Here is a 27,747-nt window from a genome sequence, read left to right as displayed (position 1 = left end):
ATGGTCGATTAGGCTGTGTTTTATGTTCTACAGAATATAAAATACATCAAAGAAAATCAGCTTCCTGAAGGTGATCCTTTCAAAAATCATATGACCACCCTCGTGTTTTACTAAGTTGATTAACTTTTGTTTTATCCCTAATGAAAGACAACACGGAAATGCTGCAAATCAGCTGCGTGGTCTCCCTAAAACCCGCCTTCACACTCAGCATCCTTCTCAGCCAGCCTCGTGGCCTTTCAGTTTACCCAGGTGTGCTCACAATTCATCCGAGTCGCACAGCGAACAGCAAGGATAAGCACATTAGAAACCCTCTAACCCCCTCCCCCACCCACAACCAGACTTAAAATTATAGCTATAGGAAATTAACTACTCCATCAATGCCAACTGCCTCTAAAATTTATTTTTAATTTTTGGTTAGGAAGGTAATTTGGAAAGGTCTAATATCCATAAATCACTATGGTGCTTTATAATCCATTTAAAAACAAGTCCTGTCTTTTTCGTGTCTTTGATGCGCCTCACTCCTATCCCAGCACCTGTCAGCCACGCAAAGATCTCATTTGTGTATTTTCCACAGCATTCCACTTGGCTGTGACTTTCCTCCCAGCACAGCAGGGGTCACGAGCTTGTCCCCAGCCAAGCGTGAAGCCAGACACTTTCTATGACGTGGTTATCACGGCAGGACAAGGAATGTTAGCAGGTGCAAGAATCTTCAGAACGGGAAAGTGAATGGAAACCAGTGGGGGGGCAGCAAGCTGAGGGATAAGCAAGCTTCGGGCACACTGGTGGTTCCTGGTCTGCAGTAACTTACGTCACCGGCCAAGGCTGCAGCGCTGTGCAGAATGGGTGTGGGACTCTGCTTTTCGTAGTAGTAGAGCTTTTCGTGAATCTGGAAAAGAAGTAAAGGACTGTCAGTTTACCTGTGGTAAGTGACTGCAGATATTAAAATACTGTCAAGATCACATGTTCAACTCAACTCCCCACAACATCCTTAATGAAGGCAATGCACTTCCATGAACCTGAGGACGACACACACACGTGTACCTGTGTGTGCACGTGCCACATATGTGCGTATGTGTGCACAAAACTCATTTGTTACCCTGGCCCAGTGTGTCCAACACGGAGTCACTGTATATAACTCACATAAGAACATAAACCTTTGCTCTCCCACTGGGAAAACATGTCCATTTCCTAACGTGAAATTTTTAAGATCCACTGCTTCATTCCCTCAAGTGACAGCTGTAGCTTATATTTCTGCTCCAGAATTGAATTATGATTAGAGTGCAACATAAATTGGCAGTCACATTGTGACAGACTGGCACAGAAGAGCTGCCAGGAGGGGCACACACTGGTACCAAGTCCACCAGCACTCAACAAACTTACCACTCCTCCTCCCCCTCCTGCCTAAGTGTTTTCTTCAAATTGTCCATTTTCCTCCAAGCTGAAATTTTAAACAAAAGGAACTCTTACAACTGTTTAGCTTAAATAATATCCCTTCTCTGCTGCAGAAACAATTCTGTTAAAATCACACACCATCTCTATGCCTTGAGAAACACAAGAGCAAGCACCTATTTTAATGCAATATGAGAAAAACCAAGTTCCTTAAGCCACATGCCATTGTCCCATGAAGCCCCAGGAGACGCTGCGGCGGAAGCATACCTGTCAGCCTGTAAGTTTCACCTGTTTCAGCTCTAACACAGGTGTCCTTAACATCTGATACTTGCAAACTCCAGTTTCCGAAGAGATGAAGAAAAGCGTTCCCCAGCATTTGTGAAAAACAGTTGCACGTCGCAATTTCCTTTTCTTAACAGGTACCAAGTAGTATACTCCTCAATTATACTCAAAGTTAACCAAATTCCCCTGTAAAGGTCTGGAAGATAGATTTTACTCTGATGAGCCAGATGTGATGGCTCAAAGAGGATTCTATTACCTTCTAGGCAACCAGGGATTTAACGTTTAGCATCAGGGGAAGGATCTAGACACTTAAGACATTACCAGAAGAATGAGGCCAACCTTTTTACTTCATATCTTTGAATCTGTAAACCCTTCTCATATCAAGGAAACAAACTTTTTAAAAAGGGAGAAAGAATTAAGGTTTCATTTGAGAAACTAGAGAAACAGAATTTTAAAAACCAATACTACTAAGCTACATTATCTTTGTTTAAATAACCATCCAGAATGAGGGCATTCTCCACATGCACTCACAAAACTCAGCCTCTCGCAACCTCGTCTAACTTGACTACACAACTTGCCTCGTCACTGTAACAAACACACAGGCCAACACCTACTAAACACACATGCGTGTCTATCACCTGCAAAACAGCTGTTAGGAATACTGGGGATGGAATCCTTATGAGCTTAGTACTCTCACTCCTGAGCCCGCCCCCAGGAACAGGTGAATGGGTGAGCATCTTGCTCTGCCACACAGGGACTGAGTCCCCTGGGAGACACCCACACAGGCAGTAGCACAACTGGGGTCACACTCTCCCTGGAGCCTCCAGCTGGTGCCACAGCCCCCTCAGGTCCCACTCAGCCTGCTCAGCAGACAGCACCCTGGCTTCCTCACTGTCCTACCAACATACGGCGCCTGTGAGTGGGGCCCAGTTCCCAGAGCCGGCTTCCACTGCACCTCATTCCTCATCACCCAGGAGGTGGGTGCACTGGCCCACACTACAGTGACCACCCTGGACTTTGCACTGCGTTCAACAGGTTTTATAACTTCCTCTGAAGATTTCAAAGTGCTGGCAACCCTATGCTGCTACATGTTCCACTTCACCACAAAAGTGAACAGAGGTAGGAAAGTAAAAACACTCTTCATTTGGAGTTGTTTACTATTTCCAGAAACACGGGGAGCTCTGTTTTGCAGTAGCACCCATCATACCCAGAGAAAATGTTTTTAAAAACCTAATTAACAGGAACATGGATGGACATGACCCCAAGACTGCCCAAGAGAATTTTCAGTGAAATCCACCACGTTCTACAGCACTGGGCACAGGAACTGTTAGCTGTCACCCTGCATTTATTTCATTTAACCTCAGTCAGATTAGACTGGATGTCCACATGTGGCTAGTCACTTTCATGTTACAAAATATGACTTAGTTTTATATTAAATTCTAGAATTTACCTACTGCAGAAAAATCCACTGTGATGCACTCTGGCACATGTCTCAGAGTGGGAATATTTTCAGAGCCAGGAGATAAAAACAAAACCAATGATGTGGTTGAAATATCAGTAATCAACCAGTGACTCAGATTAGACACCAAACATAGCCAAACCTTCAAAAGCTCATTTATTTTAATTAAACATTTCCCTTTGTAGATTCAGCCATCCCATTAGCAACCCAAGGAGCAAGGAGCAGGCAGCTGAAGGAAAAGCAGAGTCAAGGATACAGATGTGTGCTGAGGAGAAGAGACCCTGCTAAGTTCATTTCATATGACAGAAAGACTATAGTCACTCAAAAGTAAGTGCCTACTCATAAGAACATGCTGGAACAGTTACAACTCACCATGAAACAAAGCGCACCTCAATCTCTACGCACAGGTTGTGCTATTAAATATTCCTAATATATGTAATGAAAAAAAGTCAGCTAAAATAGAAATCATTTCTATTTACAACTGGTTCTTAACAGCAAACTAGCGTTACTTCCCGAAAATAAATGCTGTATTTCACTGAGGGCAGTGGCGCCTACACTGGACTCGGACACCTACAAGAATGGTAGGACTTTGCAGAATGGAGCTTCATTCACCAGAGGATGAGCTAGCTTTTCAGAGGAACCAGTCACAGGGCATGCATTTGCTTCCAAGCCTAGAGGACAGAGAGGTATGAGACTGGACAGCTCTGCCACAGCTGTCCAAACCACATGAAAGAAACTAAGGCCACAACACGAGCCCTGGCTTCCAAGGGTAAAAAAGTCCTGCCCATAATGGCTCAGTTGCTTAAATTGCTTGTTTGGTAATAACAGCACCCAATCTAAAATTCACATGCACACACACACACACACACACTGACCACTCACCTTCTACACAGAAAGCCTGGGGGTAATACTAGAGCAATGTTGAGTATAAAAACAAAATACTCAACAGGAGCTATGAGGAGGGGCACTGTGGCTGAGGACGTGTGTAATGGACACGTGTGATGTAACATGTCCACAAACACAGGCTATAGCACCCATGTGTCCATAGCCATGGAGTCTATCACACACAAGTTCACATTTTACACTTCAACAAACATGCCCTGTTAACTGCAGTTTTCAAATAAAACTACACAGCCATAAAAGACAAAACCAACAGTCTTACAACATGACAAGTCACGTATCCAGGGTCCACGTGGGGCTGGGAGAATTCAGGGGTGCCTCTCAGCTGGTCCTTGCATGCCAGAAATGTTTACGTGTATTTTTCTAAGAAAATAACTCAAAACACAGGTGGGTGACTCATGCCAAAAGGCTTGGACTGTATGCAGGAGAAAAAGAACAGGCTTTGGAAGAGAAGGGACATGGCCCAGGGTGTGCTCGCTTGCCCACACGGGGGCTGGAAACAGAAAGTCAAATAAGGGGAGATGGCTTTGGGGCAAGAAATTCCTAAAGGGTTTTTCACTGTGGTGTGCCCATGAGAGCTGAAGGCTCTCTTCCTTCTCCCTCCTAATCCCCCGTTTTCCAGGGGTCATTCCTGAGGGCTGACTCCATGCAGGCAGAGGTTGCCCTGCCAGTTCTTGCTTTCTTTGGTGGCCGCAGGTGAGCACTCAGGGCCCCACTATGTTTCAGGGGATTCTGAAGCTATCCACAAGAGGCGACACGGACAAGGACAGGAGAAATACCTGTGGCTCTGACACCATTGTCACGGTGTTAAAAGAGCATCACTGCACGGACATGGCCTGGCTATGCCTGTCACTTGCTCTTGGGATGAAATCACAGTGCACACACACGGTGCACACACACAGCTCTCACTGCCAGGTTCCTGAGGGGAAGCGCTCCTTGCTGAGAACAAAGACAGAATCGTCACCCAGGGAAACACATTTACAGCTCCACAGAAGGAATCTTGGAGAAAAACAACTGCCAGAATTGGTTCAGAGAGAACATCAGTGACAGCTCTCATGGCCCACTCTCTGCTCCAGAAGGGGATTTAGAGATCCTGTGCCCACCAGCTCTAACTACATGACACTGCTGAGAAACTGGTCTGGTTTTCAGGTGAGCTGAGATCTGGGTACACAGCACAATGTGTGCCCCAACATAAAAGACAGCAAAATAGGACTGACCACGGAAACACCTAGCAAACCTAAATCAGCCTTCACTGCCTCACACCAGCCCTCCCACAGCTCGCTACTGTAGTACTGAAGAGTAAAGGTGTACGTATGGATGACTTAGAAATCCAAGCTTGCTCTGGTGCCCAGCCTAACCCAGCACCTGCTGGCTTCTATCTCAAATCACTACCCCAAGTCCCCAACACCAGAATCTTCTGTCAGTGGCCCTGGCTTGGAAGACTCGCCTTACTTGGGGTGCTTGAGGCACACAGGCTCAACCAAATCAATGTTCCTCCAGTATCGGGTATGGCAGGCCCCAGTACTTTTGGTTCATTTCCACCTCAGATTTGGCATCTGTAAGTCTACTCTGCATTTGCTTACACCTGCTCCCACAGGTGATGAAACTTCCTAATTAGGGACAACGTCCCTCGAGTTCACCACCATCTCCCAAGAGCTTACACCCTAACACCTCCATAAAACAGAGGCTCCAAAGTTACAACTGTTACGGAATGAGTAAATCAGTGTGCAAGGCCTTAAGATCACAGTGTGACAGGACATGTGTGGGATGTTTTCTCCTTTGCCTCTCCAAATGATGAGAAGTGCCCAGCCTTGAGGAAAAAAAGTGCCACACTCTAAGGGAAACATCTAATAACTGAAAGCACACACCTCTCTGCAGCCTGATCACCAACCATTCCCATTCTCTCAACTGCAGTTACCCTGTGTGTGTACATGTTTCGGGACTTCCAAGGGTTCCTAGACAAACAAAATTTATTTAGTTACAATTTTTTTTCTAAATCCTTGCATAGTTTTTACACAACACCATTTACACAAATGTTCTAAAGACACCTCTAAAAGAAAACAGACTTACAAAATAAGAAATTAGAACAGAAGAGAGGGGCGACGAGTCTCGAGGCCTGTCTCAGGGAACGGGAGTTGCAGACAGCAAGCCAGAAGGACGTCCTGCATGTCCACTCCTCTACTGCCCCAGCTGGCATGAGGGATGAGAAAGGGAGCTCTAAGTCAGATGTGCCAACCAGAGTCTGAACTCATCTTCTAACAGCCAAAAGGTTTGGGGGAAGAGAGAGAAAGGGCTAGAAATGACAGGAAAGTCAGCTTTGGGCAAACGCATTTTGGTGCCTATAACTGGGGAAAAGTGAGACTGCCTCTTAGCTGAACTGAGTCGTTCAGTTCACTGGCTAGAAGACTGTCCTAAAGAGCCCTTAAGTGGCTTTCATCTAAAGGTTGAGCACCCAAACCTAAAAACCACTCTGAAGTCTTTAAAAAAACTAGTTTTCATTGGAAAGGGAGACATATAAAGAGAAAAAGATACAGAGAAAAAGATCTTCCGTCCACTGAATCACTCCCCAAGTGGTCACAATGGCTGGAAATGAGCCGATCCAAAGCCAGGAACCAGGAGCTTCTTCCAGGTCTCCCACATGGGTGAAGAGTCCCAATGCTTTGGGCTGTCCTTGACTGCTTTCCCAGGCCACAAGCAGGGAACTGCATGGGAAGTGGAGCAGCTGGGACACAGACCAGTGCCCATATAAGATCCTGACGTATATAAGGCGAGGATGTTAGCTACTATCCTACAGGGCCCCACTCTGAAATCTTAAAACAATTCTGGCTCTAAGCATTTTGGGTCAGGGATGGGTAACCAGTATTGATATATACAGTACTGAAAATAAAAGCAGGAATTAAAAAGTTGACTTGTTTAAAATGATTCATTAAAAACAACAAATTTATTCAGATAATTTAAATGTATTTAAATAACTACATATATTTATTTAAGTTAACAGGTATGTTTTTTTAAAAAAAAACCAACATCCTGGAAATTAAGTCTTCAAGATAAACATTTTAGAAAACTGTAACTAGCTTATAAATTTGCAATGTCTCTCATTCCTGCTTTAAAGAAAACAGCTGGTACCCCCTTTGCTTCTGCCTTCAATCTGTCAATGTGCTGACTCTGGCTAAAGCACAGGGAGCGGATCGGCCTCATGCAGGCTTGCATTCAGAAGAAGTAAAGTGAGAAGACTTCTCAGGTCACTGTAACTATCCCTTGATACCAAAACCAGCATTTACACATGGCAGTTCCTTAAAGCTGAGATGCCACATGAACATTACAGTCACACCCATGAATCATCCACTGGCCACCCACCAGTCATCCACTCTCCCTGAACTTCAGCTCTTCTGCCCCAGTAGACTTTTGTACTACTGCGCATGGGTCATTTGGAAACTGGTGCATGTGGGTCCCCCAATCACTTATACTTCTCACAGTATAACCACAGCAGTCACATCTGCTGACCTCACCAACAAAGCAGCTAAGCCTGCAGGGAACAAGTGCTTTGCCCAGCAGTGAGAGATGCCTGCAGTGCATTCAGCCTGGGTTCGACTCCAGCTTCCTGTCAAGGCAGTGCAGACCCTGGGCCCCCGTGACCGGGGACATGCGGGCACACTCCTGGCCTGGAGGCTCCAGCATGGTGGGCATGAGGAGACTGAATCAGCACATGGGAGTGTTTTCTCTGCCTCTCAACTAAATTATGGGAAAAAAAAGTAAGGATTGGGAAGCTGCCAACCTCAAGGTCGCAGACATACATTTTGCAAAATTCTAGCATCTGTTTGGAATCCCGAGTTTTATCACTGAAAAACATTATTTGTAGTTGTCCTTGAAATGCTAGGCTCATTTCAATCACTTGACAGTTTCAACCTAAATCAACATGACTCCTATAGGTGTCCAAGGAAAAATGCAGACAGCTAAGTTCACAAATCAAGGCCAGGATCATGATTTCCCCTTGGTAATCAGAATTTGCTTTGCCAAAAGTACAGATATATCCTCAATGGTTAAGATTTCAGGAAATGAATGACTTTTCCTGCTTCAAAAAAAAAAAAAAAAAGCACATTACAACACGGGGATATGTGTGTGTGTGTGTATGAATACACTTTGACAGCATGGTGGTGAAGAACTTGAAAGACTCCTGAACAAGCAGTGCTGGTGCCCTGGTGTGGATCTACACGGTGGTGGTGTCAACAGCTGTAACCCACTAACCCAGTGAAACTGCAAACAGTGTCATCGCAGCTTACCATGGAAACATGGTATACAGCCTCAGGGTTCCACAGGGCCGCACTTTGGCAAGAGCTGCTGTACCCCGACTCAGCTTCAGGGAGCATCACTCACTCTGCACTTGTGGGGGCCCCAAGTCTCCACAGCTGCAGCACAAGCCCAGGCTACTCTGTGTGCCACACACACCTAGGCTGACTCATGACTTCTGCTACCGTAGGCACTAGCATGTGAACCAGTGGGAAGCTGGAGTCAGGATGGCGCCGGCCTTGACCCAGGCACTCCGACGTGGAGCACAGCACCTCAGGTGACAGCTACTGACCCAAAGGCCCTCCAAACGGTGGCTCGCATACTTGAACTGAAAGCTTGGCTTGTTATGTTTATCTTTTCTCCTAACTAAATTTGGTCTTTAGCAATCTGTGGTGCTTCCTAACTTGAGAGTTTTGTCATTTTACATCTACTGCATTCTTTATTTTCCCTGCTGTCTTTGTATGGACTATCTCACTGGAAGTGCTACTGATTAATTATTTTGTTTCTTTTTCTCTGTCTCATCTCCCAGTGGACTAAGACTAACACACTCAAGGGACAAAGAATGACTACCTTGAGCTTTTCCATGCCTATGTAACTTGAGTTCTGGAATTAAATGTTTCCTTCCTCTCCCGTCTTCCCAAATATCACATGGCTTTCACAACATCTTACATCTCCACTCACTTCTATGTCCAAATATGACGCTCACACTCTAACATACACATCACAGGGATCTTCAAAATGCGCATATAAAACATACATCACACTTTAATTCCATTTTTACAAACTTGTGCATAACACGTTGATTCTGTTGGTGACATCTGTGCTTTCTGTGAGTGTGTGTGTTTATTCTGGGGGTGTGCTGTGCCATGTGTCTCTGTGCTTTGTTTGCATGCAATGTGCACAATTGTGTCAGCTGTGTTGTACCTCATGCCTGCGTGTGCATCTGTGTTAGTTCTGTAGCATGCTGTGCTGCTGCCTGTGTGTACACATGTGCATGTTAATTCCACTGGGGGTGTGTTGAGCTTCCTGACTCCATGGCACTGGTTTCTCTGCAGTTCTAGGAGCTTGTTGTGACTCTGCCTCACATGTCCCATCTCTCTCTCTCTCTCTCTGTTTTCTGGGTGTCCAGCTGCCTATGTCAGGCGTCCTCATCCTGACCCTTTCACCTGTCAGCTCACTTTTCCTCTCCTGCAACTGTAATATACAGATGCCTTCTCCCTGGCTGTCTCCTTCGGACACACTGACAAAATTTCATGTTCATGAATTCCCTTCAGTGATATCTGACTGGTTAACTGAGCTCTCTATTTCAATGAGCATGTCTTTAAAAGTTCCATTTCTGTGTCTGCCCATTCATTCCCAACCAGCTCTGGTCCTCGGCTCAAGGCTATGTCATTAATATACTTAATCATTTCCTCCCTTTCAGAGCAAGATTTAGATGACTGGGGGTGGGGAGGGTCCTCTCACCTCCCTTGGTAACAGGTGCATCACATACTGAGTTAGCGAACATTACATTTACATACTCCCAGCAATCCATGTGCCTCCAAAAAGTACATCAAATTACAGAACTCCTGGAAATGTTAGATAGATAAATACAAATAACTACGTAGGTGCTAAAAACATGCACTGTCAGCATCAGCCACAAAGGACGTAAGACAAACTGCCCTATTCTCCCAAAGTTCTTAGGGTATAGGGGGAGATTTTCATTTAGTAACTACTTACCATTGTTTTAACTTGCTTTTTAAAATATTACTTTAAAACTTTATTTTAAAGAGAGAGAGAGTGCGGAGAGAGACACAGAGAGGGAGGAATGGGGGGGTCGAGGGGCTCTCCCATCTGCTGGTTTACTCCCCAAGTGTCTACGATGGCTAGGGTGGGGCCAGAAGCAGACAGTGCACGTCTCCCAACTGAGTGACAGGGTGCTGTCTCCCAAGGGTGTTCATCAGCAGGAAGCTGGAATTAGGAGTGGAGCTGAGATTGAAATCCAAGCACTCTGACATGGGGGTGTGGAATTCTAGTGCCCTAGGTGGCCTTCTGCCTTGGTTTTTAACTGATTTTCTAAGAAAAAAAGAAAGAAAGAAAGAAAGAAAGAAAGAAAGAAAGAAAGAAAGAAAGAAAGAAAGGAAGAAAGAAAGAAAGAAAGAAAGAAAGAAAGAAAGAGAAAGAAAGAAAGAAAGAAAGAAAGAAAGAAAAGGCAAGAAATGAAAGTCTGAGAAAAGAAAAAGCAAAGCAGAGGAAAAACAGAAAATTTTTGTGTATATTTTTAACCTTAAAATTCTGTGCTGCAGAAAAAGTCTATTTTCCATACAATTTTTTTCAGATTTATTTATTTTTATTGGAAAGTCAGATATACAGAGAGGAGGAGAGACATAGAGGAGGATCCTCCATCTGCTATTTCATTCCCCAGGTGGACACAATGGCCAGAGCTGCACGGATCAGAAACCAGGAGCCAGAAACTTTTTTCCTGGTCTCCCACATGGGTTCAGTGTCCCAAGGCTTTGGGCTGTCCTCTCCTGCTTTCCCAGGCCACAAGCAGGGAGCTGGATGCAAAGCAGGGCCAATGGGATTAGAACCAGCGCCCATAAGGGATCCTGGTGTATGCAAGGTGAGGACTTTAGCCACCAGGCTACTGCACTGGGTCCTATTTTTCCTACAATTTCATATCTTAATGGCTGAAGAAAAAAAAACTGTTAGTTATGCTTGGTGGTAATTGATGGCTACCACGGTGGCCAGAGGAGGGTGGAGCTCCAACCAAACCCAGAATGGATGGCAGGATTCTGGCAGGCCCCTCAGGCTGTGAGACCACCGCTGCACCAATGAGGGGCACAGACCCATATCCCCCCACCAATAAGGGCCGAAGTGACCCTCATCTTGGCTTCTGTGTCCAGGAGAGTTTAAAAAGCCCCTTCCCTGTCTCTTCCACGTTCTTCTTCCCCTGCAGGCCACTCTTTCACGTCTGTCCTTTCTACTGCACGGGGAAAGGAAGCCCGTGACCATGGCTCCCTGAAATAAAGGCCATCTAAATTCTTTTCATATATTCGGCTGAGTTATTCTTTCCCTGGTGGCCGGCGAATCTAACATTTTGGACAGCCGCGAATCTAGCATTAATAAGCGAATGAGGCCAGCCTGTGGTACTGTGTGTACTACACATGAGCAGAGATTTTAAAGAGTAAAAATGCACTGTTGGGCCCGGCGGCGTGGCCTAGCGCTAAAGTCCTCGCCTTGAGAGCCCGGGATCCCATATGGGCGCCGGTTCTAATCCCGGCAGCTGCACTTCCCATCCAGCTCCCTGCCTGTGGCCTGGGGAAGCAGTCGAGGACGGCCCAATGCTTTGGGACACTGCACCCGCGTGGGAGACCCGGAAGAGGTTCCAGGTTCCCGGCTTCGGATCGGTGCGCACCGGCCTGTTGCGGCTTACTTGGGGAGTGAAACATTGGACGGAGGATCTTCCTCTCTGTCTCTCCTCCTCTCTGTATATCTGACTTTGTAACAAAATAAATAAATCTTTAAAAAAAAACCCTTTTAATGGAATACAACATACATAAAAAAAAATAGCACTGTCACACCAATAGAGCAATATAATTGAGCTAGGTCTTCTCATACACGCACGCACTGACACTTGTTTTTTTTTTTTTTTAAGATTTTATTATTATTGGAAAGCCGGATACACAGAGAGGAGGAGAGACAGAGAGGAAGATCTTCTGTCCGATGTTTCACTCCCCAAGTGAGCCCCAACGGGCCGGTATGCGCCGATCTGATGCTGGGACCAGGAACCTCTTCCGGGTCTCCCACGTGGGTGCAGGGTCCCAAAGCTTTGGGCCGTCCTCGACTGCTTTCCCAGGCCACAAGCAGGGAGCTGGATGGGAAGTAAAGATGCTGGAATTAGAACCGGTGCTCATATGGGATCCCGGAGCTTTCAAGGCGATGCCGCCGGGCCCTACGCACTGACACTTGTAACACGTATGCTGTTAAAAGTTACGAGTGGGAGCAAACTTTTAAAGCATACTATATTTTATTTCATTTATTATCATTTACTTGGAAGACACAGTGAGAGAGATAGAGTATGCCTTCCATCTGTGATTCCGGCCAGAACAGCTGGGGCTGGGCCAGGCCAAAGTCAGGAGTCAAGAACCTCCTCTGAGTCTGTCATGTGGTGGCAGGGCCTCAAGCCCTTGAGCTGCCTCTACTGCTTTCCCAGGTGCATTATCAGGCGGCTGAATCAGAAGTGGGGCAGCTAGGACTTCAACCAGCCCCCACACGGGTATGGGCATTGCAGACAGTGGCTTAACCCAATGGACCACAATGCCAGCCTTAGCATACCAGATTTTAAATGCGGAGTGAACTTAGAATTGTGTGGGGTCAAGGGATAAACAAATTCTAAGTGTGCCAGGCACATCTCCATGTAAACCTGAATGAGGACGTCAAACGCTTGAGCGGGCTGCACCCATGGCTTTATTCACACTTTCTCTCCAGCAGACTCTAACGCTTTGCTATGTTTCGTCTTTCTGCCTGTGTAGGACAGTGGATCTTGGGTAAAAGGAGGATAGGGAGGGTGTCTGCTCCGTGAGTGCCTGCAATGACCCCCAAACCAGACAGCTCTAGATCGGTGGCTCTGTGTACCCCGAGGCTCAGCACACCGCTGGATGCAGTCGGTTCCTCCACCCCTCTGCGCCAGCTGCATCAGAGCAAGGGTGGAGGGCCTGGCAGCTTCACACGCCGCCAGATTCCAGACAATGCAATGGCCTGCAGAAAACAATGATGTCACAGGATCTGCCACTGCACTGGCATGAAGTTGCAAGAGGCCAAGTCAAACTGCCCTGCGGAGTTTCAGGACTTTCATCAAAGTCAACCAGGGATCTGACATACTATAGATTTTTCAAATACGGCAGAAATCAATACATTAAGGCTATAATGTGTGATTTAGAAATAGGCACCGTTGGAATCACAAAATAAACAAGCAACCTGGAAAGAAGGTAGACAGCACTGAAGGTTATTCAGGCTTCTTCACTGTTTGCTTCTGTGGAGACTAAGCAGCTGCAGGGAGCACATGCACAGAGCCTCAGCTCACACACACCTGCTCAGCCTGGGACACCAGGGAGCACAGGCACAGAGCCTCAGCTCACACACACCTGCTGAACCCGGGACACCAGGGAGCACATGCACAGAGCCTCAGCTCACACACACACCTGCTCAGCCCGGGATACCAGGGAGCACAGGTACAGAGCCTCAGCTTGCACGCACACCTGCTCAGCCTGGTATACCCATGTCCCCAGTCTCTCCTCCTACGTGGCAATTCCAACAGTCAACTCCGTCTCTACCATCTGAACCAAGACTCCGCAGGCCTGGCAGAGACTTGTCAAAAAGCAGTGGCAGAAAGTTCACTTCCTAACGAAGACAAAATAATACTTTACATCAAGTTCCAAAGGAGAAAAACAAATATAATGAAACACAGAACTTAATTTTTTTAAAAATAAGGCTTTCTGAGCTATAGAAATCACGCCAGAAGCTGACTGCTTCTCGGGTATCTAATTACTTGTGTGTGCCAAATCCTGAGTCAACGGTGATAAATTAACTTGCTTGCCATGTTCTCCTTTTAACCACTGCCAATTTTAATACTTTATTCAGATAATGACTTCTGGTGTTGAGTGGAATGAACATGGAACTTTCCAGTTACTAGTAATTATGAAATTAGCAACTATTGACTGTGTGTCCCATACTATGTCAATCCCTTTCACCTTCTCAGTAACTCTGTGACTACAATGATTTCCACACCACTGGATGCCCTCTCATCACAGGTTTCGTTGAAATGAAATAAATAAATGGTTTCTTTTTGATTTTTAAAAACATTTTATTTATATATTTAAGAAGCAGGGTTACAGAAAGAAAGAGGAGGGAGAATCTTCCATCTGCTGGCTCACTCTCCATATGGCTGCAACTGCAGCAACTGAACCAGGCCAATGCCAGGAGCCAGGAGCTTTTTCTGGGTCTCCTGTGTGGGTACCTGGATCAGAAGTGCAGATATGGAATCTAGCACTACAGGTACCTGCTACGCCACAGTGGCAGCCCCACAATAAAATGTTTCAATGTGCTTTTAAGAGTAAATAACTAAAACAGAAGCAAAGGGATATCAAGAGGAGCCACCAGATGGAAAGAGACCACTCTGAGGCCACAGCTCTGGACTCCTTGGAGAGAGGAGGCTCTAGGCCTAAAAGTGAGGGATAATGACAAGACCAAAAGAAATCATAGCAAAAGAGACAAAGAGAACCCCCCATCATAATGGCACCCCACACTTGCACTAGAGATTCCAGACTGAGCCATAAGGTCAAAATGACAACACACAGGCAAGCAGAATATGAGGCAGGTGAGAATGTGTATACTACCAGGTGTGGGTAAAGATGACCTTACCTCAAATGGTGCTGGGGAAACTGAAAACTCACATACAAAAAAAGGCACTCTGATCCTTGCCCTGCCTCACACCACAAATGAAAACCAATAGAATGAGGCCAGCACTATGGCATAGCAAGTGAAGCTGCCACATGTGACACTGGCATCCCACACAGGCACTGGTTCTAGTCCTGGCTACTCCACTTCCCATCCAGCTCCCAGCTAAGGACCAAAGACTTGGGACCCTGCACCCACATGGGAGACCTGGAAGAAGGTTCTATCTCCTGGCTTTGAATAATCTCAGTTTCAAGCACTGCGACCAGTGAACCCGTAGATGGAATACCTCCCTCGGTGTTTCTTCCTGTAACTCTGTCTTTCCATCATTTGATTCAATCCAGAGGACCAAGAATAAGAAGACATTTACAGAAAGCGCCCACAAACGAGTTGATTACTTATTCAGCCAAAGCGTGCCTCTAGCTTTACAGTAGCAATAAAGTGAAGTATGTTGGGGCTGATGTTGTGGTACAATGACATAAGCTGCTGTCTACAATGCTGGCATCCTATATGGGCCTGAGTTTAAGTCCTGGTTATCATACTTCTGATTCAGCTCCCTGCTGATGCACCTAGGAAAAGCAGCAGAAAATGATCCAGGTGTTTGGGTCCTTGCCAATCATGTAGGGAAACTGAATGGAGCTCTTGACTCCTGCCTTGTCTGAGGGGGGTCTTCTGTCCAGCAGGCCCCGAGACCACCGAGGGGTAAGGCAACACATTCCTTGGCAGCAGAATCCCAGAAGACAATACTGGTGAGGGATGTCTGTTTTTGAGGGAAGTTACAAGCTCACACAGAGTAGGAAAAGATGGCAGGCAGAAGGACGGACTGACAATACTCCCACCTAACAACTAAGTTGTGACTGACTAGTAAGCATGTGTGTATCTCTAGACCCTCCAATGGAGTTAAAGATCATGTTTTTGCATGCAATACAGGAGCTGTGCCTCAAGGCAAACTCATTACATATAGCTGAAAAACAGGTTGAGTGCAACACTTGACTTCCGAGAGTTGTTTACCAAGGAAGTCTTATCATAGCTCCTTTCAAGTGACAGAGAAGAGAGACTGGGGTGCAGCCCACTGCTCTTGCTCCATACCCAGTGCACAGGCCAGGTGGGGGTCTCAGTGGAGACTCCTGTCAGGGGTTCCCCTAGGGGACATGGTGTGCCCTGTCCCTATGGACTCTCACAAGGCTAAGCAGGCAGAAATCCAGGGGCAATCGCCTACAGGCTGGTCCAATCGTAGCTGTTAGTCATTTGGGGAGCAAACCAATAGATGGAAGATCCTCTCATTTCTCTCTCTCTCTCTACACACACACACACAAACACACTTTCAAACAATTAAAGAAAGAAAGAAAAAGAAAAAATAGGTGCCTATCTCTGAGAGCTGCTGGCAGCACTCAACAAGGCATTTGGAACTCTGAAAGGTGCTGGGACCAAGAGATCCATCAGTACTCAAGGGGCTCATCTGAATTGTTCTCAGAAAGCTTCTGCAGGACACTAGCAGAGTGTTATAAAAAAAGAACAGAGGCACCCCACCCAGACTGATGAGAATTCACATTTTGACAGTAAGTTTTTAAGCATTAAACCAGCAGCTGAGAAGTGACAGCTAAGGGAGCTGTCAGCAGGCAAAAGGAAAAGATGAAAAAGCAGACTCCTGTTGCACAAAGACAGAAGATGTGACTCAGACGGTGTCCACAGCAGCAGGGGAGAGTAGAGGAGACACTAAGGCAGGAGGGGCTCAAGGACGCTGGGACCCAATGGTTACAAGGGCTGGGATGCAGACCAGGAGCCCCAAAGCACTCCATCACTTCCATGGGTAGTTACTAGCACCATGGGTGAAGGCTCAAGCAGCCTTGAGATGGTATGTCACCCAGATCTGAGCAAAGGCCACCACCTGTTCCAGCAACAAACACCTACCTGTATGAATCTCAGTTATAATTTTACACTTCTGCAACCAATGATTTGAGGACCAATAGTGAGAGAATACCATGCGAGTTTTTTGGTTGTTATTATTTATTTGCAAGGCAGCCTTACAGAGAAAGAGAGAAAGAGAATCTTCCATCTGTTGGTTCACTTCCCAAGGGCTACAATAGCTGCAGCTGAGCCAGGCCAAAGCCAGAAGCCTGGAACTCCAGCTTGGTTTCCCATGTGGGTACAAGAGCCTCAGCACTTGAACTATCATCCACTGCTTTCCCAAGCCATCTGCAGGGAGCTGGGTGGGGTTTGAAGGGAGCAGCAGGCACTGAGCAGGTGCCCACATGTAATGCAAGTGTGACAGGCATTAACTCAATGCATCACAATGTCACAATGTCAACCATATGCATACTTTCACTGCTGTAAGCCCACCATCCAAGATAACAATATAATGTGTATTTAATGTATTCTACATGGATGGGTCCCATAATAATATCTGTGATCCCCTGGAAGTAGAATAAATTGTTAATCATAAATACTTTGCTGGCAAAGTTCTTTATGGGACATAAGATTTCACAAGTGCTTTTCATACTGCTGTGGCTTGAGTTTTGTCCTTTTCTTTTTCTTTTTTTTTTTTAAGCTTAATCTTTTTTTTATTTATTATTTTTACTTCATTAATTACATTGTATTATGTGACACAGTTTCATAGGTACTGGGATTCTCCCCACCCCTCCCAAACCCTCCCACCATGGTGGATTCCTCCACCTTGTTGCATAACCACAGCTCAAGTTCAGTTGAGATTCCCCCATTGCAACCGTATACCAAACACAGAGTCCAGCATCTTATTGTCCAGTCAAGTTTAACGGCTTCTTAGGTATACCCTCTCTGGTCTGAAGACAGAGCCAGCAGAGTATCATCCCAGTCAATTGAAAGCTCCAACATACCATCAGCAAAAATTTACATCATTATGGAATTAATTGACATAGTAATGAGTAACCAATATGTTAAAAGTAAATGCGAGTTCCCAGCCACCTTCTGTGACCACCTCACCTACACTTCAATTTTAGTTTATATACAACATATAACATTCATAACATAACATGTTATATATAACATCATATCATCTTAAATTAAGGCAAACATGTGGTATTTAACCTTTTGGGATTGGCTCATTCCCCTTAGCATTATGGTTTCCAGTTTGGCCCATTTGGCCACAAAGAACTGCATTTTGTTTTTTTTAATAACTGAGTAGTATTCCATGGAGTAGATGAACCATAGCTTTCTTATCCAATCCTCTGTTGATGGGCATTTTGGTTGTTTCCATGTTTTTGCAATTACTGATTGTGCTGCTATGAGCGTAGGAGTGCATGTTGGTTTCTCGTAAAACAATTGTTCTGGATATATTCCTAGGAGTGCTATTGCTGGATCATACGGTATGTTGAATTTGAGTTGTTTGAATATTCTCCATACTGATTTCCATAGAGGCTGTACCAGCCTGCAGCCCCACCAGCAGTGGAGTAGGGTTCCTTTTTCCCCACAACCTCACCAACAAGTGTTGTTGGTGCTTTTATTCATGTGGGCCAGTCTTACTGGCGTTAGGTGGTACCTCATTGATGTTTTAATTTGGATTTCCCTTATTGCCAGGGAACTTGAGCATTTTTTCATATGTTTATTTGCCATTTGGGTTTGTTCCTTTGTGAAGTGTTTGCCCATTTCTCGTGCCCATTTCTTGAGTGGCTTGTTTGTTTTGACATTTTGGTTGTTTTGTAGCTCTTTGTATATTCTGGAGATCAGCCCTCTATCACCTATGTCGTGTGCGAAGATCTTCTCCCATTCTGTGGGTTGCCTTTTTACTTTGTTGATTGTTTCTCTAGCTGTACAGAAGCTTCTTAGTTTGATGAGGTCCCAATTGTTTATTTTGGTCTTGATTTCTATTGCTTTTGGAGTCTTTTTTAGGAAGTGAGGGCCTACCCCTAAGTGTTGCAGTGTGTTTCCAACATTTTCTTCCAAAAGTTTGAAGGTTTCTGGATGTAGGTTTAGATCTGTTATCCATTTAGATCTGATCTTAGTGTATGGTGAGAGATGTGGATCTATCTTTTTGTTTCTGCAGGCTATTAACCAATTGTCCCAACAGCATTTATTGAATAGACCTTCCCATTTGCCTGGACTGTCGTTTGTCTTTTTGTCAAAGATTATTTGGCTGTACCTGTTTGGGTTCCCTTCTGGTGTTTCTATTCTGCTCCATTGATCTTCCTCCCTATCTTTGTGCCAGTACCACGCTGTTTTGATAACCACTGCCCTATAGTATGTCCAGAGGTCTGGAACTGTGATTCCCCCTGCTAACTTCCTGTTCTTCAGGATGGTTCTAGCTATCCGTGGTTTTTTGTGTTTCCAGATGAACCTTTGGATCATTGTTTCCAGTTCCATGAAGAATGTTTTTGGCAATTTGATTGGGATTGCGTTGAATGTATATATTGCTTTTGGTAGTATAGACATTTTAATGATATTGATTTTACCTATCCAGGAGCATGGGATGTTACTACATCTTTTGAGGTCTTGTTCAATTTCTTTTTTAAGTAGTTTGTAGTTTTCTTGAAATAAGTCTCCTACATTTTTGGTTAGATTTATTCCCAGATATTTCATACTTTTCTCTGTTATTTTGAATGGTATCTTGCCGGTTAAATCTTTTAACCCATCTGGGGGCAGAACGGACAAGCTCCTTCAGGTGCATCTGGGCTTTCCTAAAGCAATGGGCACCGCCTAGTAGAAGCACCTGAGACTAGAAGGTAATTGGAGATACCACCCCAATTCATCAAGCACCCAAGGGTGGCCAGCTCCAGACTTACTCAAAGGGATGGCCAAAGACACATGTCAACTGCACTAAAGGCTCAAACCTTTGCCATCTGCATCATTTTGTGGCTCTTCATTTATGGGGATGTATAGTAGCTCTGTAATGGAGACTGTCATATCTGGTAACATGTTATTTAACTTCATGGCATTGTAGATTTCTATTTTTCTTTCTATTGTTGATTTTGTGTCATGACTTTTCATTTAAGGGGATGTACAGTAGTTGTGAAGCAGAGGCTAACATCCAGATGTGAGGATACAATGCAGTATGCATTTCTACTTCCAGACAAAGATGGACTTACAATGAAACTGTTTACTATATCTTAACAATAGGATGCTGGACTCTCTGCCATTGTCCATGCCTGCAATGATGGACATATGACTGTGTATGAAGAAGTATACTTTAGTAATGATATAGAGGAACTAAGTGGTGGGGGGGGATTGGGGCTGGGATAAGGGAAATGCCAGGAGCCTATGGAACTGTATCATAAAATGATAATAATAAAATGTAAAAAAATTAAAAAAATAAAACATACCAATTTAAAAGGACAAATTCATAAGCAAAGTTTTTCAAGTTAGCAGTTACCACTACTTAATTCTGAAAAGTACTTTCAGAAAAACTAAGCCAAAGCACAAAAAAAAATGAGGTCATAATTAAAATACAAATTGCATATGACAAAAGCATTTTTTTGTATAGTGAAAAGTCATTAGGCATACTCTTCATCAGAGATGTGTGTGTGTTTATAGTATTTTGATTCTAAAAACCCTGGCTTAAAAATCTACCATGTGAAATTTAGTTACAAAGCAAGGGAGAGTAGGAATACTTCCAGATACGGTTTTTGTCTACCATCTGCTGCCTCCCAGGTACGTTAGCAGGAAGTTGAACAGGAAACAGGGCAGCCAGGACTTGGACCAGGCACTCCACTATGGATGCAGGCCTCTCCAGCACTGGTTTGACCCCTGTGGCCATAATGCCCAGCCCTTTCATTTGACTGTCAATGAGAGAGAACAGGATCCAAAGAAGGTGTAACCCAGCACAACACACCTCTGTGCTAGCGTGTCGCTGCTAGCCCAGCACAACAGCAACACCTTGTCATACACTTCACCCTTTCTTCAGCTTTACCAGCAACTAGGTAGGTGATGTAATGCCCATCAAAAAAGGAAATAAAGAAGGTAGGAAGTTTTAATAAGGAAATGGATGCTAACTTTTTACAGGGCAGGGGGCCGATCAACAGTAACTGCCTAAAAACAACTATCCTTAAAATGGGTGCCGTGGCACAGGGAGGTAAGCCATTGATTACGACACCAGCATCCCACATCCGGTGCTGGAGCCCAGCTCCTCTGCTTTGCTCCAGACTTCAGCTAATGTGCCTGGAAGGCAGCAGAGGATGGCTCAGGAATTTGGGTTCTTATGATTCACAGTGGACCACCTGGAACTTCTTTTATTTCCACAAAAGCCTATAACTTCACTTTGTTTTTCATAATTAACAGAAGTTACACTAAAATTTTATATAATGTAATATTTAAATAACATTTTGAAACTTTCGAAAATGTTAAAGATCTCTTAAATATATTATGTGAAAATGGAAAGAAATATAAAGACCAATGTAATTCAATTCCTTTGTTGCATAGTGTGATCACTTCTAAACCATAATCACCACACAACACCCCTTACCCCTTCCTTCATTGGCCTGTGAATTATAGGACACAGCACTAACTGATCAACTAACAGTAACTTTCCACTTCAAATAAGTTGGGTTTTTTAACAAGGCCACTTTTTTTGTCATCTATGTATGTCATAAAGATGTCTGAACCTAACTAAGCTGAAAAACCAGCCTACAGCCATCCATTATCCATGCATTACCATGATGCTTCAATAAACAACCCCAACAGGGTATGAGCATGAACAGAGGGCCACACAGCAGCCTCTTGGGCTTTTGTGAAATGAGTGGAAAACATGAGTGGAAAACATGCCCACCTCCTGCTAATCAAGCAATCTCTCTCCAACAACCAGGACATTTAGAAGCGATGTGAGCATGCAAGAAGAAATCACACACACACACAAATCACACACACACACATACAGGTGATGAAAGCATGCAGGAAAAAATCACACACACACACACACTCTCTCTCTCTCTCTGCCCAGAACACACAGTGTGAAACACTCATACCATGCCCAGAACATATACTCTCACACACTTAAATTCACATCCCAAGCAGAACACACAATCTCAGTTATACTCACATCCTGCCCAGAACACACACTCACACATACACACATTCATACAAACACACCCTGCCTCAAAGAACACATTAACACACACGCTCACACCCTGGCTAGAACACCACACACTCTCTCATACTAACTCACACTTATACTCACATACACACACACAAACACATCCTGGCCAGAAGAACTTTACTCTCCAAACCACCATACACATAATCAGACCAGGTGCTAAAAGCAGGTTCTATAGATACTTCCCACCAAAGGGGAATATTAGAACAGGGCATCGGCCCCAGGAGCCCCTGGGGGCCAGCATATAAAAATAAACCAGACCTCAGACTTGGCTTGGGGCTACACATACCTCAGCCTCTCAGACAGGCTCTTGGGGAGGCCCAGCGAGCCAAGGAGCCCATGCTGGACGGGGTCTTGCTACAGACATGCCTTTCCTTCTGCCTCCAGACAGAAAGCAGACTTTCCGTGTGGATGTACATTTTCACACTTACGGCAAATGATCAGAATGAGGAAGCATGAGCACACACCTGCAGGTATTCATGATATATAAACAGAGACTTGGGATCCGAACATAGAAAGGAATTCCTACAAATCAACTGTAATGAGGCAGATACCCCAAATGGGCAAGGCAAACAGGCCAAGGGTATAGAAAGGAGACGGGCCCCAAAACACATGCTCAGCCTCTGATATTGGAATTAATAGAAACAGAAACCAGGAGACACTCCTGCACACAGATCCCACCGGCCCAAACCAAAATCAGCGTGTTTCAAGTGCTGACACGGCTGGCAGGCCATCAGAGTGCTCCAGCTGAACCCTGCTGGATTACATGTGAGGTGTGGGGTGTCCCAGGGAGGCTCACAGGCGCCAGTCACCGCATCGCCTCTAACAGTGACATACAGACAGCGTGGAGAAGATGTCAGGATGTAGCAGGTGAAGTGGCTGCTTTTGATACAGACATCCCACACAGGCACCACTTTCACTCCAGCTCTGCTGCTAATGCACCTGGGAAAGCAACGTACGACAGCTAAGTGCTGGGCTGCTGCTAACCATGGGGAGACCTGCATGAAGCTCATGGGCCCTGGTTTTTGGTCCTGATACTGCAAACTTCTAGGGAGCACAGCAATAAATGGAAGGTATCTCTCCTCCTCCTCACTCTTCCACACAAATAAAACTTATTTGAAAATTTAAAAAAAAATTAAAAAGATGGTCTTAGGATATGGGACTCATGAAAGCACAGACCAGCTTTCACCGAAAAGACCATTCCCCAGCAGGAGAGAAAGAGAAAGAAAAAGAGATCTTCCAAAGAAAAAGAGACCAGGATAGCATGCTTGGTTCCTAGCCTAGAGCTGCCCCAGGCTTCATTTTTTGTAGGCAGTTTGGAAGTAAATCAGCGAATGAGAGATCTCTCTGTCAATCTGTCTTTCAAATAAACAAAAATCAACAAAGAAACATCAGAAAAGTTCAGGGCATGCTTCAGAAGAACTGGCTATTCGGATCACAAACATAATTACTCCCTGATATTAATTGGTGGGAACTTCATTTACCTTATAAATAAACCAGGAATCTGTTTTACTCCCCTCTCTCCAGGAGCACTCTTCTTGGTGCCAAGACAACATCATGCCACCTGCAAGCGTCACCTGGACGTGGCTATGTGTAGTCCTGTGGTTTACAGTAAGCTAGTAAGCACACGACAGAACTTACCCACAGCCAAGGGAAAGAAAGATGAATCATGGCATGGCTATGATTTCTTCTACGAAGGTGAGTGGAGCTCTCTGAGCAACCTCCTTGTTCTCTTTGAGCCAAGTAGATCAAAACAGTAAGCCAATGAAGTTTCTTGTAGCTTAACCAGCAGAGTTTTCAAGTTCAGAAAGAAACCCACCATAAAAGAAAAACAATAACCTGCACAATGGGAAGGGATCTTTGACAATCGTCCACCTGATGAAGACGTTATGTCCAGCATACGAGTCAGTCCGAGGAAAAACAACCAAACAGGAAAGCTGGCTCAGGCATTCGTCTGAAGTCAGCTCAAGTCATCATGCTGGTCCTCGGAACAAAATGGACCAAGCAAACTGAAAACTGTAATGAGGCAGATACCCCAAATGGGCAAGGCAAACAGGCCAAGGGTATAGAAAGGGAACAACACATACAGGGTAAACCCACATCCTGAAACCCAGAGAAATGGGGGCGGGGTGGATGGGGCATGACCAAGGACAGTTCAGCAGGTGCGGAAGCAGGAGCATTGAACACAGATTTGAAGGAGCAGATGGGGGCCACCCTTGAAGGGCCCCTGTACATTTTCTTCCAGGTGACCAAGTTCTTGCAGGTGAATAAAGGAGAAAAACCTTAACTTTCAACCAGAGTTCACCAGCTGTGATAAAAAGCAAGGAAAATATAGTTTGAAGAGACAACCTAGAAACTGATGCCAATAGGACACATGTTTTAAAACCATGGAACAGGGAGTTGAAAACAAGTAGGACTGGGATGCTGGAAGCTCTGATGGAAAATGCAGACAATGGGTAGAAAGGAGGAGTAACACAGACAGATGGAAACTCCCAGAAAGGAGCAATGTGAAGTATGAGAAATAAAAAACACTGTGACGGAAATGAAGGCTGTTGGGGATGTGCAATCAGGAGCCTGCACAGGCTTGAAGATGCGCTAAGAGAAGCTTCCCTGTCATGCAAAGAGGAAAGACAGCACCCAAGAACTACAGGACCATCACAAAAAGTGTGACATACACTGAATGGGAACATCAGAAAGAGAGACAAGAGCAGAAGAAATATCTCAGCTAAGAATGGTTGAGGACGCTCCAATGTTAACAACTAATACCAAGTCACAGACCCAGGAAGCTCAAAGAACGCCGAGCAGAGTAAATGCCAGAGACGCCACACCTTGGCCTAATATTCACACTGCAAGAAACAAAACACAGGAAGATAAAGTCTCAACAGAAGCCAATGGGAGACCTCTGAAAAAGTGACAGTCACCCTAGATGTCTCATCAGAAAGTAACAGTCAGCATGACTGCAATACTTGCAGTGTTGAAGTAAATCACTCCCCTGAAACTCTTTGTCCAGTAAAATTATACTTTGAAAATGAAGGAGCAATGAAAATGTTTTTCTGAAACATTTATTTATGGGTTTTGAAAGGGTTACATAGAAAGAGAGGTAAATCTTCCATCCACTGGGTTATTCCAAGGTGGCTGCAAGACCAGGCCCAGTTCAACAGCTAGGAGCTTCCCCAGGTCTCCCTCATGGGTGGCATGGACTGTCATCTGCTGCTTTTCCCAGAAGCTGGGCCGGCAGTAGCGCTGCAGGGACCTAATGACACCAGCCAGTGTGAGGTAGCAGGTGTGACATTACCTGCTATACCATAATGCCAGCCCCAAATAAACACATTTTTACACAACTAAAAATCAAGGAATTTACTGCCAGTAGACCTTTCAATATATGTTAAAAGGAGGTTTTTTTTTTTTCCAGAGAGGAAGACAAGATCGTAAGCCAAACACTTAGATACACATAGAATGGAAGATCAAAAAAGAATAAATGAAGATAAAACAAACTCTTCGGTTTTTATTTTAATTGATCTAATAGCTGTTTGTTCAAAACAACAGTTAAAAAAAAAGTACTGAGCTTCTACAGTATAGAGGAGTAAAAGAATGACAGGGATAGGAGAATACTTTGTTAAACAATAGCTGTACTACCTGTGAAACAGTGGACTGTAGTTTGAAAGGGCACCCAGGACATGTGTTTGACATACAACAAACACTTAAACCTTTAACTTAAAAAGTGTATCGAGGGACAGGTGTTTGGTCTAGCAGTTAAAATGCCAGCTATCAGGCCTGCGGCTCACATTGAAAGACCAATGCCCGAACCCCAACCCTGCTGCTGACACCTGGGTTCTGCTGACACATACCAGAGGGGCAGTGGTGATGGTTCATGTAACTGAATCCTGGCATTCACATGGGAGACAAGCTGGGGGCTACACACGCTGGGCACCTGGGAAACGAACCAGTGGATAAGCTAAAGTAAACGGATATGCTATGAGAGGAGGATGAATGGAATCAAAAGATTTCAACTAAAAGTAGAAAAGAGAAACAGCATCATGAACATACATAAATGTAGTATACAAAAATCAGTTGCCAGGATCGGAGCAGTAGCACATGGGCAACCTGCAATTTCCAGCCATGTGGGTACTAGCTTGTCTCCTGACAGCTCCACTTTCCATCCAGCTCCCTGCTTGTGACCTTGGAAAGCAGTTGAGGATGACCCAACGCCTTGGGACCTTGCATGGGAGACCTGGAGGAAATTCCTGGCTCCTGGCTTTCGATCAGCATAGCACCGGACATTGTGGTCACTTGGGGAGTGGAATTATTGGACGGAATATGTCTCTCCTCCTCTCTGTATATCTGACTTAACAATAAAACAAAATCTAAAAAAGAAAAAACAAAACACCGCTAGGTCCTGGCTTGGGATCAGCTCAGCAACAGCTACTATAGCCATTTGGGGAATAAGCAGCAGATGGAAGATCTCTCTGTCTCTCCCAGAAATTAGCTCACACATCCACAGTCAACTAACTTTTGACAGACTACCTGAAAGGAATCCAGGGAGAAAAGACAGTCTGTTCAACAGATGATGATGGCAAAATTGGATGTAGGTGTACAGAAGCACGAAACTGGACCCCCTACTGTACAGTGCATACAAAAATCAACTCAAAATGGATCCAGGGTCTAAACCAAATTACTAGTGGACAACACCAGGGACACTCTACAAGACACAGGCATAGGCAAAGACCCCAGAACCACAAGCGATGAAAGAAAAGTAAACAAATGGATTCAATCAGGCTATAAATGTCTGCATTGCAAAGGAAACTGTTAATAAAGTGAAGAGGCAGCCAAGAGAACAGGAGACTATATTTACACATAATGCAACTGCTAGAGGATTAATATCCAGGATCTATAAAGAGCTCAAGAAACGCAACAACAAAACATACAACCTAGTTAAGGATGTGGCAAAGGACAAGAACAGGCAATTTTCAAAGGATGAAACAAAGATGGCCAACTGGCATGTGAGAAAAAATGCTCAAGATCTCTAGCCAAGGGGAAATCAAAAACAAAAATCACAATAAGGTTTTACATCATCCACTTAGAATGGCTATCATACAGAAACCAGAAAACAATAAAGGCAAGAAAGGCTATGGGGGGGAAGGACCTTAATTCATTGTTGGTGGGAATGTAAACCAGTACAATTGCTTTGGAAAACAGCATGCAGATTTCTCAGAGAGCTGACAACAGATCTACCTTATGACTCAGCTACCCTACTCCTGGGAATTTACCCAAACGAAATGATGTCAGCATATGAAACAGTTCTTGGTACAACTGTGTCTATCACACAATTTTGGTACAATTGTGTCTAGCACAGCTCACAATAGCTAACCTACTGGGATCAACCTAGGTGCCCAGTGACAGATGAGTGAATAAAGAAAGCGCAGTATACAAACACTGTGGAATACTACTCGGCCATAAATAAAGAGCAAAATCCTATAATTTGCAACAAAATGTATGCAACTGGAAGCCATTATGCTTAGTGCAATAAGTGAATCTCAAAGATACAAATATCATATCTTCTCTGATATGTGACAGCTAATATAAAACACAAAAAAGACAGGAATGAAATAGTCTCTTTGGGACCAGGCTGTTGTTTACATGCCAGTGGAAATGTGGTCTTGCTGTCTTTTTACTTTTTATTTATAAAATATTATGATTAGTGGCAAATCACATGTGTGAATACAAGTGGATTAAAATGATGACTGTGAGACACAAGATGGCAGAACAGGGTAGTAACACATTTAAACAGAGAATCATCAGCCAGGGTAACGCAGCAAGCCTGTGATTCTGGGAAATAGGAGATGGCAGGCTGACAGCGGAGGGACACCTGGAGATCCGTGGACACGGGGGAGCAGCAGAGATAGCAGAGTGGTGTTGCAGTGACCACAAACCCCAGTTA

At 44.6% G+C, this 27,747-nt stretch overlaps 1 protein-coding gene across 1 annotated transcript in view; it reads right to left on the bottom strand.

Annotated features, from left to right (window-relative positions):
• LOC131481464 (MAGUK p55 subfamily member 7-like) overlaps positions 1–27,747 on the bottom strand; it is an 84,922-nt gene that overhangs the window by 25,000 nt on the left and 32,175 nt on the right. Inside the window, exon 3 of the mRNA XM_058670452.1 lies at positions 809–886. Coding sequence (XP_058526435.1) covers positions 809–886 — 78 coding nt within the window. The remainder of the gene's footprint in view (positions 1–808; positions 887–27,747) is intronic.

The sequence above is a fragment of the Ochotona princeps genome, chromosome 11 (genome assembly GCF_030435755.1).
Source record: "Ochotona princeps isolate mOchPri1 chromosome 11, mOchPri1.hap1, whole genome shotgun sequence".
NCBI classification, from domain to species: Eukaryota; Metazoa; Chordata; class Mammalia; order Lagomorpha; family Ochotonidae; genus Ochotona; species Ochotona princeps.
This window is presented reverse-complemented; position numbering and strand designations above follow the sequence as displayed.